This window comes from Drosophila mauritiana, chromosome 3L, assembly GCF_004382145.1.
Source record: "Drosophila mauritiana strain mau12 chromosome 3L, ASM438214v1, whole genome shotgun sequence".
Taxonomy (NCBI): domain Eukaryota; kingdom Metazoa; phylum Arthropoda; class Insecta; order Diptera; family Drosophilidae; genus Drosophila; species Drosophila mauritiana.
In genome coordinates, this window is record NC_046669.1 from 10,131,891 (window position 1) to 10,146,336 (window position 14,446).

The window sequence follows — 14,446 nt, forward strand, 5'->3', positions numbered from 1 at the left end:
TTCCGCTGATTAGGAATAGTGCTTTATAGCACTATAAAGCTTTTTATAAAGCAATGCGATGCTTGAAATAGTTTCTTAATTGGCTAAAATAAAGTATTTTAATGATATGTTGTGATATTAAAATGGAAAAACTCATGTTATATGTATATGCTTAAAATTGAAGATATTGCTATTCCATTATAATATTATATTTTGCTATTGTTAAAACAAGTAGAGCGTTAAAAATGCTAGCTAGTATAGGAATATGGAGATATTTTCCTTTTAATTTTCCCTTCAACACCAATTAATTCCAGAACTCATTAAGATTCCTGTGGGTACACTTTCCAGTTCATTCAACCACATACCTCTTGAGTCCCCACAACAATCACTGCCGAAATACCTTAGCATCTGCAACTATTTAGTGTGATTTGCAATATGTATGTATTTCATTTATGGGCCACATGTGTGCGGCAAAGTGCACCAGAAGGTAACTGGATGGAGGAACTTGGATGAAGTGTTGTCCACCTGGAGGTAATGGTGGTCTCGCTGTGGCTAAGTAATACACCGAGAAAAACTGTTTGAGTTCGAAATTCATACTATGTTAAATCCAATTTAAATGTACGTTTATTTGGATTACAAATTTGTTTCCATTCCAATTTAATTGAAAGAAATACTTTCATTTGACTGTTTAGATATCTATCATACGTCGGATAATAACAACATTATTTTTATTCATCAATCTATTTTATCAATTGGATATTAGAAAAGGGACAAATTTGGTTACTAGACACGAAGAATTAAAAATAATTTTCGCTGTGCTGGCCAACCGTCAGCATCAAAGTCTCGCTCTTGTCATAAAAAATGCGCGAAATGCAACAATTTAAAAATGCTAAATATGCGCGTATGTGCGGAATGATTACTGCCGGGGCTTGAGACTCTGAATCTGGTACTGGATCTGGGACTATGGCTGAGATCGGCATACAGTAAAGGCTGTGCAACTTTGGGGGGCCCCCCAAAAGGGGGGATTAAAAAGCCGCAGTTACTCACCGACTGACTGCGTTTAGTAATTATGCGCGCAACACGTTCAAGGCGGCAAGACCATTGCAACATGTTGCCATTGTTGCTGCAGCGGCAACGGCTGCTGCAGTTGCAGTTGCAGTTACCGCTGCAGTTGCTGCGGCTGATGTGGTGACTGTTGCCGGGCATTGCGTAAGCTCCTTTGGAAAATTGCATTAGAAAATCCACTTGGCGGCAGCGGCAACAATTAAAGCCGCAGCTCGCATGTTTCGCTCCAAGTCGCCTGGGAACCACAAAAGCCAAAAAGTCTCGCTGCCAATTGGGCACCACCGTAAAGGCACTTCAACGGTCTCTTCGACGTTCTAAAAGAGGTTTTATGATTGGGCATTGAATGGGGGGCCAAAGTAAGCGGAATTCTGGGAACACTAGAGGGTCAGAAAATAGTTGAATGAAATATGAATCAAATTTAAAGTTAAAGTTGTTTAAAATAAAAATAAAATATAAAACTGAATACCTCTTCTTAATTAAGCTTTACTCAATATTATTGTTAGTAATCAAATGAGCATTGGTTATTAAAACTTAGCTACTCATACAGTGCCTCGTAAAAGTATGCATTGCATGGTAGTTTTGCCCCCTGATCCCGGTAACTTCTGGCCAACCTCTTGGCCAACGGCTCACCCCGCCATAATGTGCACAATTTATTGGCATTGCGAATCTGTGGGGCGATGTGAATCGCACTCGAGTCGCTGGTAACAAAAAAAAAATGGAAAAAATATAGAAGTCCAACTTAGGCATGGTCAAAAGGCAGTCAAGGTGGCTACTTGGCAAACCCTTTGGGGCAAAGCGCAGCACCGACACCGAAAGCGTGGAAAATCTGTGCTATTTTTCACCAATTAAAAACGGATTCTGCGCAATTTTCCATGCCATATGCAACTTGTAGTTGAAGTGAAAAATGCCAGCGGAAATATTTCTTGCGTAGGACTCTATGTGGCCCAAAAAAAAAAAGAAATAAGAAAAGAAAATGTAAATGAAAAAACATAACCCAGAACTTTATTTATCACATTTAAAATGCGATAAAACAGCATTTCAGTGGGGCACTGCATAAATTACGTTTATGCATTTAAGTTATGCATTTGCACAGGCCCTAAGTGTCAAAATAATTCATTATAATTGCCCACAGATCATTTTTGTCAACGGTTTTTTCTGCTTTGTTTGCCCGGCGCGTATTGCGTGCGTTTTCCTATCGTTTCTTTTTTGGCTTATTTATTTTATTTATTTTGCTTCCTTTGGTTTCTTACGCTTTTAGTTTTTATTTATTTATTCATGTTGTCTTTTTTGTTGTTGCCATGTCGTCGCGTTTTGGGCCGAAAGAGCAACAAGCGAGTGAATGAGTGAGTGAATAATTGCAGGCATGCCATGTTGTTTATACTAAATTTAATTAATGATGACTTTTATTTATGAATGCGTGGCCGGGCGTTGTGCATTCGGTCACATAAATCGGAGCTGGGCCACACCCCCAAGGGGCCGATAAGGGGGCGGCTGGGGGGGATAATGTCTTCAGCTGCTGAAATCTTGGGTTAGCCAAGGGCTAGGATTAAGTTAAATTGATTAGCGCGTTGGCTATCTTAATTGAGATCTCTACTTCGTTTATCATCATTTCATAAGCAATAAATTCTAATTAGCAGTTGGGCGACTAATGGATTTTTGCATCTTAACATGCCTCATTTATTTGGTTTTCAGATCAGCAAAGATAGCGTCTTATCTGTTTATTGGTAATCAATAATCTTAGTTTTGTATAAAGCCCATATCTTAATTTTAATTATTACGCTTACAGCTTAAAAATAATTGTTGTAATATCCTACCCCCATGTGATATACTTTACTTAATTTTCGACTAATTTCGCTATAATTATTTTCAAGACGTTCAGCAATTTTAATTAGTTTTGTGCGGCCCGGTGTATCTGAATCAGTGTATCTGCAAATTGCCCATGGCCCCTGGAGCGTTCCACTTGGCCCCCAGATGGAAAACACAGAAAACGCGGCGGCAATTGGCTGGTGTGCACCCATATATGGACGACGAGACCGTAAAAATATTATTGCGCTGAACAAATCTTTAGTTTATTTTGTTGTGTGCCATAAAAATGTTAACATCATTATAAGACTTTAACACCTGCACCAGCTGGCCGAGCATTTTTCGCATCTCGCATTTATCGCTAATCGAATTGAGTTTGCTGCCACTGCGGCAGCGACAAAATGCAGCGCTATGCATGTCTCTAGGATCTATAAAATGTTGTCGCTTCCAGCTCGCTTTGAATTTGCGTTTTCTCACGCTCCTTATTGGACTTGCAACGAAGGGGGCACTGGGGGCACTGCAGATCGCCGACCAATGAGCAGTACCATCCAGATGCCGGCTTTTTGCGTGCTCGACCGCAGGGCGAATGTTTTGACTATGCCACCGACGCGGCATGCCGCCTGTGGACCGTCTCTTTCGCTTAACCCACTGAAAAGCACTCGCAAATGGGGACATACAACTCGTAAAAGGAAACTTAAAAATTTTAACTGAATTTAATCAATTTAAAAATAAATTAAAAATTAGATACAGCAGTGGTTTATAAAAATAAAATAGTAGAACTCATTTATTTGCTGAGCATAATGGTATTTGTTGCATAAATAATTTACAAAATGCATTAAATTTTAAGTGGTTATAAAATGTTCATAATAAAAAATAATAAATATATGTCATATTTTTGTACACTCCATTCTGATTTTCGAGTGGCTTCCAAAATCGAGTGAACGACTTTTGACAAGAGCTAATTAATGGGTTAACACCTCTGAAGCCAGTTGCAGTCGATGCAAAGTGAGCGGCGGCCGTGCAACAATGTTGTCTGCCACACAGCTGATGCCCGTTGCCCGATGGTCGATGGACGATGCCGATCCCGATCCCAATCCCACTGACTATATGATTTATGTCCCGGCAGTCGGTTGGCGCCGCTTCTTTACCTTCATCCATCCGGCTGGCCGAAACCAAGGAAAATGTTTGTTTTCCCATCTCTTAGATAAATCATTGCGAGTGATTAAAGGGATTTAACTTTCACATTGTGGATTAATTTGTTTGATGCGATTATGTAGCGTATTAACATGAAAAACAATCAATTTTGAAACCAAAGAAGTTGAGCAATGAATATATTCAAAATGTAGTTTTCTGCTTTAATTCATTTATTTTTTGGTAACAAATTCTGCAATTTATTGTTTGCATACAAAACATTCATGGTATTCAACATGCTATTAGCTATTTCGAAATTGAGTATTTAAATTAAGAAAACGATTTAACTGGCTACGATATAAAAATGTTAGGAAAGAGACTGATGCAGCCTCTCTTGGAACTGATGCGTTTTGTTTCCGAGTGAAGTGATATTAGTTAAGTTTAATTTTAATGCCTGAGTTTTCACTAGTTATTCATTCATAACCATTTAGTAATGGTTCTGTAGATTATTGGCCACATGTGAGGCAATGAATTGGTACTGCATCTTGAAAGTCTGCACCCACAATAATTGGGCGTTCTGCAATGTAATGCCATTGGCTACAGTTACGGATTCATCATCCGAATATTCATCGCTGCTGCTCACTACTGTAGAGCGCGGAGAGCTTGATCCTGCCGTGCTGACATTGCTCCCATCTTCCGAATATGTTAAGGATTCAACATCTGATTCATCATCCGAGATAAAGAATGCACTAGAACTATTTCCAGATGCGCCCGTAGACTCCGTTTCGTAAACGGAAGTGTCAATTCCAGACGAAACACTCTCCTGACTCTCTACAAAACCACTCGATGAATTTGGTTCGCCATCGCTGCCATCGTCCTCATCGTCCGCAATGATCTCTTCGCCTACGCCGTACTCCTGCGAGTCCTCCGTATCCGATTCACTTCCTGAGCCCATTTCATCAGCGGCCTGTGGCATTGGTGGTATGTCCATCTGATTCGTCACATGAACACTAAGCTTGTTCTTTAGATCATCCTCCTCCTCTGATGCCGAAGACTCTTGACTCTCGTAGTTATCAATGGATTTTAGGGCCTCCTTCATGGCATCCTTAACATGCTTCTTCCTCTCCTTAGCACTGTTATAGTACAGTTCCAGCATGGATTTATAGAGCTTATCCAGCAAAATGCTAACCGTCGCATTATCCATGAGTTGCTTCTTTGCATACTTGCGGATCCGTTTCAGAAATCTCTCTTGATTTGTAAATTTATCAAGCAGATGACACAAATTCATGTGCGGCAAATGTGATATTCTTTTGTATACATCCATCTGCAAGTCGCTGTTATAAAATAAGTGTGCTTTTTTGGATCTGCAGGACGAGCTCATCCGTTTTTTAAACTTGCGTTTAACTTTTGTGTTTAGTTTAGGAAATACTTTCTTGTATAGTATCAGACGACGTTTTCCATGGCCTCTCTTCGGCTGACGCCTTTGTTTAGACATCAATCTATTCCATATCTCCTCCTCATCACTGGTTGCATAGAAGGTGTCGTAGGACCTATCGCTATGGTAGCCACACACCATGCTATCCGAACTGATGCTACTGGCGTCGTCCACCGTGTTCGATATTACCATGTTCTGTATGGTCATCGAACTGGTTTGCGTTGGAGCAGCTAGGCAATAGGTCTTGTTGTTAATGGAGTTGGCTGGCGGTGCAGGTGGTGTCACTGTGGTTGCAGACGGCTCCTGGGTCAGCTCCAACGGTGTTAGGGTTGGTGTCAATTCGGGAGATTTTGACGGAACCTGGGTTCCCGCTCCATTAACAGGATGATACTCTTTGTCGTCTGCTGTTGGTTGTATGTCTTCCATATAGCATTTATTTACGGTGATCTCTGGTGTTTGCTGTACTTCAGTTGGTTGCTGTATGTGTATCTGGGATAAAGCACTTGTATTTAACTTTGATGGAGTGTTCAATTTTTTCCTTCTTTCCGTCTTGTTCGTTTTAGAACCTTCAGCTTTGGAGTTACTTTCCTTAAGCTTTCCTTGCTTTGCAATTTCTTTCTCGACTTGTTTCAGTTCTTTGACCCTAAGATTCTTATTATTATGTGAAGTTTCTGGTAAGTTTTCGAGCTCCAACTCTTTTTGGGATACAACATTTTCTAAGGCCACTAGTACTTTGTCTGCAACAACTTTTGATTTTTCTGGATCTCTCTTTTTGCCATCCTGATCCTGTCGAAGATTTTCTAAGTCAACTAAAGGTTTCATCGTTAAAGCATCCGGATTTGCAGGGTCTTTGCTTGGATTTTCTTTAATAGGAACCTTGTTTTCCATAGGCATTTCCTGTAGCGGATTCTCTTCCTTGATGTAATATCCAAAGTTGTACTTTTCGAAATCCCAAAAATTGAATTCATTGGGCATCGGCTCCTTGGGAAACTCCAGAACCGACCAAGCCGTAGCGATTTTTTTCGACATTTCCCTAAATCTCTGGCTCTCCTTTTTGGAGGATATAAACGTGATGGCTATGCCTTTGGAGCCAAACCGACCAGCTCGTCCAATGCGGTGCAGATAGGTGACATGATCCTGCGGTGGATCAATGTTGATAACCAGGTTGGCATGCGGGGAGTCCACTCCGCGTGCCATCAAATCAGTGGCCACCAAGATGCGCATAGTAAAGTTTCTATAGCCCTCGAACACATGCAAACGCTCCGATTGTTCCATGGCTCCCGAGATCAAATGACAATCGACACCACTGGCTGTTAGATAGTTCTTGTAGGAATCCGCTCGCATTTGTGAGCTGGCAAAGATGATGGCCTGTTCGTAAGGCAACTGGCTAAAGATCTGGCCAAGAATCTGCAGCTTAAGACGCATCTCCTCCACACTGTTGTTCTGCTGTGGCAATTCGTAGACAAACTGGCGAATGCCCAGTAGCACGGTAGCCCTTTCCGAATTCGATATAAGCATGGGTTTGTCCATGACCTTGGCCAGACGCTCATCCAAATCCTGATCGTATGTGGCACTGCAGGCAATTATCTGCCGGTTCTTGGGCATTGCCTCTATGAGCTTACTGACCGTATGCTGCAGGCTCTTCGTCTGATAAAGTTGATCGGCCTCGTCGAGCACCAGCAGTCGCAGCTTGGACACATCCAATACCCTATTCTCATACAGATGCAGTAGACGTCCCGGTGTACCGATAATGACTCGACTTTCATTCATTCGGCTGCGATCCTTGGCCACTTCTGTGCCACCGATGAAAGCAGAGCATTTGAAGTCCCGAAACGATTTGCAGAGTTGGACAAACGTGTCCTGCACCTGAATGGCCAGCTCTCGAGTTGGAACGACGACCATGGCATGTGGTCGGTTCATGTTGGGTTGAAAGCTCTGAACGACGGCTATAACGTAGATCAGAGTTTTGCCAGTTCCACTCTTCGACTGTATGATTAGATCTGCAGGTATATATAGCAGCTGTTATTGATAATCTTCCGTTGCATTTGAGATATTTACCCATATTGGCCAGTGCCATGGGTATGGCAGCCGCCTGAATCTTCGTTGGCGTCACAAAATTGTTGCGCTTCAATCCGTTCAACAGATTTCGATATAGACGCAGTTCCTCGAAGGTCTTAACCTGGCCAGGTGCCACATCGCTGCTACGCTCCTCGCCGCTAGCTAAACTGTGCGCTATTTCGCGCTCCATTTCGCGTAATTTTCCGTTTTTTGGACAAAATTTTGAAACGATTCGGTTGCCTTGCCACAATGCACACTTTTTCATTGCCGGCCAAAAAATCCAACACACGCGAATAATTATATACTAAAATATACTACAAACCAATTATTTGTGAACTTATACACGTAGAACGAAATGTTATTTGTTTTCAGAGCATTTTTATCTGGAAAACATTTTTCTTAATTGCATACAGAAATAAAATATAATTGTCAGAATTAAATTATATTTTTTGTATTTAAACCTTATGGCAAAGTGTGAACACACTATTAGCTAAGGCTCTCACCAAGGTTTCTATCCGTGCTAACTATTTACTAAGCACTCCCTCCAACCAATTGAACTAAAAATTAAAAACGAATTCCTTTTTAAATCTTAGCAATATATTGTTTTACAACAAGAAATATGTGTATCAAAACGTTGATTGTTTTAATATTTGAATATTAAATTAATATTTATAATAGTTTGGAATAAGTGAATATTGTCAAGCATTTATGTGCAGGTTTTTAGCACAGGCAATAGTTGCTCTCAAACTGTACCAGCTGGCGGGAATTTTAAATAATTTGTGTCGCTAAATTAAGTTAATGCAGTCAAGAAGCAAAAAGTTAAGTAGTTTCGGCATGCTGCATTTTACATTCCTCAATTTAATAAATAAATTTATAACAAACATAAAGATAAAATCTTTTATTATTTACCTATATGTTTGCTGTGAAAGATCCCGTATAATTTAAAATAAAAATCAAAAAATGATTGTGATATTATTTTTTTTTTTAAGCAACCAGACCAGGAATGTCAGAGCACGTTGACGTCACACAATATTAGATATAAAATTTAAAAATCGTGCTTAAAATTTTATTTTTGAACTCCAAATTCGAAAACCATGTTCATACCGAAAATACAAGACATTGGATACTTTGCGCTGCTGACATCCCTGCACTTGGGCTCAAATCTTCAGCCGGTCATCGAGGCGAATGCCCATTTAAAAACGGTCTATCCCTCCGTGGATCGTAATCTAACGCTCCAATTGGGCTACAAATACAATCACTGGATGCTGGTCAAGGCCATAATGTATTCCCTACTATCAATGATCGGAGTTTGGTACTGCCGACACTTGCAAAGTTGCAAAAGTGAGGTATCGATGGAAAGGAAAGGAATCCTTAAAACTACGGCCGCAACAGCTGCCGAGCAAGTCAAAAACAATTGGATAAAAAAACAGAATTCCGCATTGAATAAGGGACCCTTTCCGCGGAATATATTCCTGTTATTTGCCTTGCCCTGGATATTGACCTTTGTGGCCAGCGGATTGATCAACTATATTCAATTTTATATGGTGATTCAGCATTTCTGCATATCTAACTGGAGGGCGATTCAGCTATATGGAGAACTACAAGGGCTTTTTTGGCATCGTTCTGCATCAGTGGCTTTGATACCTTATTGGTCGCAAATTATCGGCGGAGGAGTATCCTTGGAGAAGGCATCTCATCTTTCCGGAAATCGTATTTCCATTGAAACGCATCTTTTGGACTGAACATGGCAATCTTGATTTAAAATTTTTATTTTATGTTCACTGCCAAAATTAGAAATATTGAAAATAAATCGATTTTGTTGACTAGTTCTATGGTTTTATAGTGATATTGATTGTTTTCTTCGCACAAATCAGTAAACTTAAATTATTGTAGCATAATTTGAACAATTAAATTCGTGATTGGTTTATTGTTGATTTTAATTTCTCAACTATATATTTTTTTATTGTTCATTTCTTCTGTTGTTTTGCCTGCGACAATAAGCGACATTTTCAATCAACAGAAGAGAAAACTTTTCTATGAACTTTATGCACCGCTTGGCATTTTATTGTTGGAAAAACTTTTCCACCACGTGGGAAATATGCGGCAATCACTTTTTCTTACTCACTTTTATTCAGTGGAAACTCACGGCAAATGAATGTGAAAGGAGTACATAAATACACAAGTGCCATTTATTGCTTTAAAAAATGTTTGTATCCCTATATAATTATTTCAAGAGTTTTTCATTTGACGGGGAATTATATTCAGAAAACTCTTAATAGTAGTACTCCTACATTATTGACCTTTTAAATATCTATTTGCTTATTATAGAAATCTCAACATCACCGACATGACACTCAACCGATCGAAGTTCACGTAAAAACGAGAATTCTCCGAGCACATTTCAAAATTATACCCAAATAAACATTTTATGTAAATTGCTTTAGTGCCGAAAGTTATTCGCGCTTTGGACACTCTAAGTATTGAACTGAATCATATCGACAGGATCTGTGTCGGTCAGCAAACGAGGAAAAACGACAGTGGCAAGGATCGTTTCTTGAGTTCTCCATTGGCAAACCACACAATTCGGGTCAACTCTCGATTCCCCATTTCGGTCCACTGTTTCGACTTGCTGGTAAGTAATAAAACTAAGAACTAAACTTAAGGAAAGGATGTATCTTTTCGGGGTGCCAGTTTTAATGCTTTATAGGTTTTCTATTAACTGCTTAAAAGGTTCTTATAAAGTTTCTCTTGGTAACTCACCAGATTTGTAGTAATGGTTTCGTCTTTGAAGAAATAGAACACTGCAAATAGCACAATAAAAATTTATATTATAATTTCTTTCTACTTTTAAATTAAATGCAATGTCTTGGGGACTTAAATCAAAGAATATGTATACTACTTGTAAGAGTGAAGGGATATACTAGATTAGCAGAAAAGTATAAGAGAGGTGAAAGCATTTCCGACCTTATAAATATACAAGTTTTTGATCAGCGACCGAAATAACCGATCGAAATCAGCCGAAATAATAATAAGCTTAGATCTTGAATAACTCAAGAACATTATTTCCAAAAAACCAGAAGCATATATACCCTTGCAGTAATTGATTTTATAATTATATTATAGATTTTTTATAAATTTTATATAAAAATATATATATTATATATATTTATTTATATTTATTTAATTTATATAGCAGCTATATATAACACATTTGTCCTATTTTCATCGAACTAAGCCCAATAAGTTAAAAAATGTTGTGCATAAAGCGAATTAATTTTAAAAACATTGAGCTTAGGTTTATTTTCCATTAATTAGGATTATTGCCAGAATGGCTGCTATATAATAGGAAAATGCATTACAAATATTTAATGACTTCATAAGAACGCTGTTTTGTTGAAACAAGAAGGTCTTTAGATCAAGCACATGTAAAAAACCCATGGAATCAAATTTCGCTTATAAATTTCCCATACATATTTTATTTGTTTTTCATATTGTCTATGAAGACAATTTTACCAACTCTACATGCATCACAGCCGCAAGTTACAAATGTTCTTCAAATCGCAACTGTGAAGAATAGACACTAAGTAAACCTTTAGATTCTATACCTATGCATACACATATATTTCCTTGTTTGACTCTTCATTTGAATTTCCGTATTTTTTCTGATCTAGTATTCCGTTTCTTTGCAGTTATCAAAAAATTTGTTCGGTTTGGTTTAGTCTTACCGATTTTAGCAACGAAAGCACACAACGCATTTCGTTCGTTCCTTTTTTAAATATACATTTTACGTTCGCACATGAAACATTTTTGAAACTTTTTTTTTTTGGACACTTGACAAAACCTTTGAACGTGGCAGGTCAAAATTATTAGAGACAGTTCGAGAGACCAACATACATTACACTTCGAGAGTTGCCATAAATTGTGAAAAACACACACCAGTCGTCAAAATTGTGCAGATCATAGCTCGCGTATATAGTGCGGTACACATAATACTATATACTATGCGTGGACAACTGTTGCTGAAGGGACCCGCCTTGGCGAGGAGCTTGAGCCGGTGCCGCGTAAACGCCGTGCCCCAAATTGGATCTGTTCGCCATGTGACCGCCGGCTGTGGAGCTGGCGATGCCGTCAAGGGCGGCAAAGGAATCGTTTTGGGCCTTTACGAAAAGGAGTCGGGCAAGGGACCTCGACTGACGCCTGCTGGCGAGAAGTTTGACGATCGTGTGCAGGGCAAGCTATCGGAGTTGGTTTGCGAAACCAAGTTGACTGGACGATTGGGTCGCGGCAAGGTCTTCAACAATGTGGACAGCGAGTTTCGATCCATTTGCGTGGTGGGCGTTGGTCTCGAAGGCATAGCCTTCAATGAACTGGAAATGCTGGACGAGGGCATGGAGAATGTGCGCATAGCAGCCGGAATCGGTGCCCGATCATTACAAAGCATTGGCTGCTCGGAAGTGCATGTGGATAATATGGACTATGCCGAACAGGCAGCCGAAGGTGCCGCACTGGCCATTTGGCGATATGAGGAGAACCTGGCCAAGAAGTACCGCAGCACTATACCGAAACTGGAGCTGCATGGTTCACCGGATGTCGAGTCCTGGACAAGGGGCCTCTTCAAGGCGGAGGCACAGAATTTGGCCAGAAGACTGTGTGATGCCCCAGCCAATTGCATGACGCCGACAATTGTGGCGCAGGCTGCCGTGGATTCACTGTGCCCATGCGGCATCACCGTGGAGGTTCGCACCATGGAGTGGATTGAGCAGCAACATCTGAACTCCTTCCTGATGATTGCCAAAGGCAGTTGCGAACCACCCGTTCTCCTCGAGGTGGCCTATTGCGGCACCGCACCGGAAGATAAGCCCATTCTGCTGGTGGGTCAAGGCATTACCTTCAATTCCGGTGGCATCAACCTGCGTCCTTGCAAGGGCATGGATGAGTTCCGCGGAGATCTCACTGGAGCGGCAAGCATCTTGGCCGCCATGCGCGCAGCAGCAGCGCTATCCTTGCCCATCAATATAACTGCTGTGATACCGCTGTGCGAGAATCTGCCCTCTGGAATGTCCTGCAAGCCTGGCGATGTGGTGACCTTACTCAATTCCAAATCTCTGGCGGTGCGTAACATAAGTCGAACAGGAGTGGTGGTCATCTCGGATCCCATGCTCTATGGTCAGATAACATACAAGCCCAGACTCGTCGTGGATGTGGGCTCGATGTGCAAGGGCGTGAAAAAGGCAGTTGGCGGCGGAGCCACAGGAATCTGGTCGAATTCTCACTACATATGGAAACAGTTCCAGCGTGCCGGTTCCTTGACCGGTGATCGCTTGTGGCGATTCCCCTTATGGCGCTACTACAAGGATCGTGTGGCAGAACACCTCAGCTTCGACCTCCTGAACGATGGCGAGGGATATGCCTCGTCTTGTCTGGCAGCTGCTGTTCTCCACGAGCTCGTGCCCTGCAGCGATTGGGCCCATCTGGATACCTATGGCACTGGACTACTGAGCACCTATGGATTGATACCCTACTTGACAGCTGGCAGGATGACTGGCAGACCGACCAGGACATTGGTGCAGTTCCTCTACCAAATCGCCTGCCCCGAACAGCCCAAATAATTGATGTTCAATGTCTGCGGATGACTTCGATTACGTTTTGATTGGTTCTTTGACTGGCGACTCCTAAAAGCTCTCGAAAAATGGATGTTCGGCTCCAACTGTGTATATTTATGATATGGGATGGCGATGTTCACCCAACGTTTTAATCTGTTGACCAAAGTCCCAGGACAAGGGACCAGAGCTCGTTCAATGTTTGTATTTTATGTTTATGACTCGGCCGCATCCCGGGGCTGAGTTGGCTGGCAGAGATTGTCTAGCGTCCAAAAAAATTCTAATTCACACAGAAAAATCATTGTAACAATCAATTATAAACGTTCGGCAGACAATCAAATGTAATAAATTGTAGGGTCATCTAAAAAGAACGATAACGAGTTTTGAAATTAATTAAAGGTAGAGGTAATGATCCAAAGACATATCATATTCAGAGTTGATCAAATAAGTGCTTTAATCCTGCTTTGGGTCGATTGTCTTCAACGATGAACTATTAGCCACAGCTTTGACCAATTTAATGCATTTTTGGGTAGAAAATAAACCCACTAAACTACCGTCCAAGGTCCTCAGACGGGCCATCGTCAATGTCAGGCGAACACAAATAGCCGAATTCCACCCAATCTGCAGACCACGTCTACTTTTGGCATATCAATGAGGCCACAGAGAAAAGGATGAGGATGATGGGGAATGTCTGGAGAACTGGAGTGACAGGATATCCAAGAGTTTATGGCAAAGTTTTCCGCACGTTATTGATGTCCGGCTCAGCTTGGCTTAAATTTCAAACTTTCCCGGCACCCAAGACGTCGTGCTGTTTTGGCTCGGAACAATTGAAAGGCTCCTTTGTTGTAATTTATTTGTAGACTAATTCAATTGGTCGATGTAAAAAATTCTTTAGAAAAATACTTGATGATATTGCAAGAAAAAGCGAGAAAACTGGACTCGCATGCATTTTAAAACCATTTCTCAGGAACTTGCTGCAGCCGACATTAGCAGTCATTTATCTCCATCAGTAGTTTCAATTGAGGTCTCGATTTCGATTTTTTCGTTGAAAGTACTAATTGAGTTGGTTCATATTAAGTGTGTGAGTGCTCGAGTCAGCTAATCTATCAATGTCAATATTATGTATGCCCCATGTTTGGCTTTAAAAATATTTTGCAAATATTTTTCATGGACCTGGGAAAATGTGTGGCCATGCACTGAAATAATCAAAATTGATTGGGCCACACAAATGACTAGGGAAAGAACATCAAAAAGGCTAACATTAAAGAGCTAAAAATTATGTTATGACTTATAAGTAGTTTTTTGTATTTATTAAATTTTTTACAAGATTTTATAAAACGCTGGTAAATCAATTTTTAATCTTAAAAAATACTAT

The 14,446-nt window shown here is 40.5% G+C and overlaps 3 protein-coding genes across 3 annotated transcripts; 2 read left to right on the forward strand and 1 right to left on the reverse strand.

Annotated features, from left to right (window-relative positions):
• Window positions 1–4,184: 4,184 nt before the first annotated feature.
• LOC117140427 (ATP-dependent RNA helicase DBP4) lies at window positions 4,185–7,736 on the reverse strand. The gene is made up of 2 exons (XM_033303341.1): window positions 7,472–7,736; window positions 4,185–7,413 (listed from the first exon to the last, which is right to left on the reverse strand). The coding sequence occupies exons 1-2, from the start codon at window positions 7,734–7,736 to the stop codon at window positions 4,466–4,468; spliced, it is 3,213 nt and encodes a 1,070-aa protein (XP_033159232.1). The 3' UTR covers window positions 4,185–4,465.
• Window positions 7,737–8,474: 738 nt separating this feature from the next.
• Window positions 8,475–9,276, forward strand: LOC117140559. Its single transcript, XM_033303556.1, has one exon. It carries the CDS (start codon window positions 8,566–8,568, stop codon window positions 9,211–9,213), a length of 648 nt encoding a protein of 215 aa, XP_033159447.1. The 5' UTR covers window positions 8,475–8,565; the 3' UTR covers window positions 9,214–9,276.
• A 577-nt stretch (window positions 9,277–9,853) lies between these two features.
• LOC117141645 (cytosol aminopeptidase) lies at window positions 9,854–13,442 on the forward strand. Its single transcript, XM_033305218.1, has 2 exons — window positions 9,854–10,103; window positions 11,161–13,442. Exon 2 carries the CDS (start codon window positions 11,473–11,475, stop codon window positions 13,078–13,080), a length of 1,608 nt encoding a protein of 535 aa, XP_033161109.1. The 5' UTR covers window positions 9,854–10,103; window positions 11,161–11,472; the 3' UTR covers window positions 13,081–13,442.
• Window positions 13,443–14,446: the final 1,004 nt, after the last annotated feature.

Bases quoted from the DNA above. Each gene is read 5' to 3' on its own strand.
- LOC117140427 (XM_033303341.1), bottom strand. From the start codon at position 7,736: ATGAAAAAGTGTGCATTGTGGCAAGGCAACCGAATCGTTTCAAAATTT. The intron at 7,414-7,471 runs GTAAATATCTCA...ATATACCTGCAG, and splicing joins CATGGCACTGGCCAATATGG to ATCTAATCATACAGTCGAAG.
- LOC117141645 (XM_033305218.1), top strand. From the start codon at position 11,473: ATGCGTGGACAACTGTTGCTGAAGGGACCCGCCTTGGCGAGGAGCTTG.
- LOC117140559 (XM_033303556.1), top strand. From the start codon at position 8,566: ATGTTCATACCGAAAATACAAGACATTGGATACTTTGCGCTGCTGACA.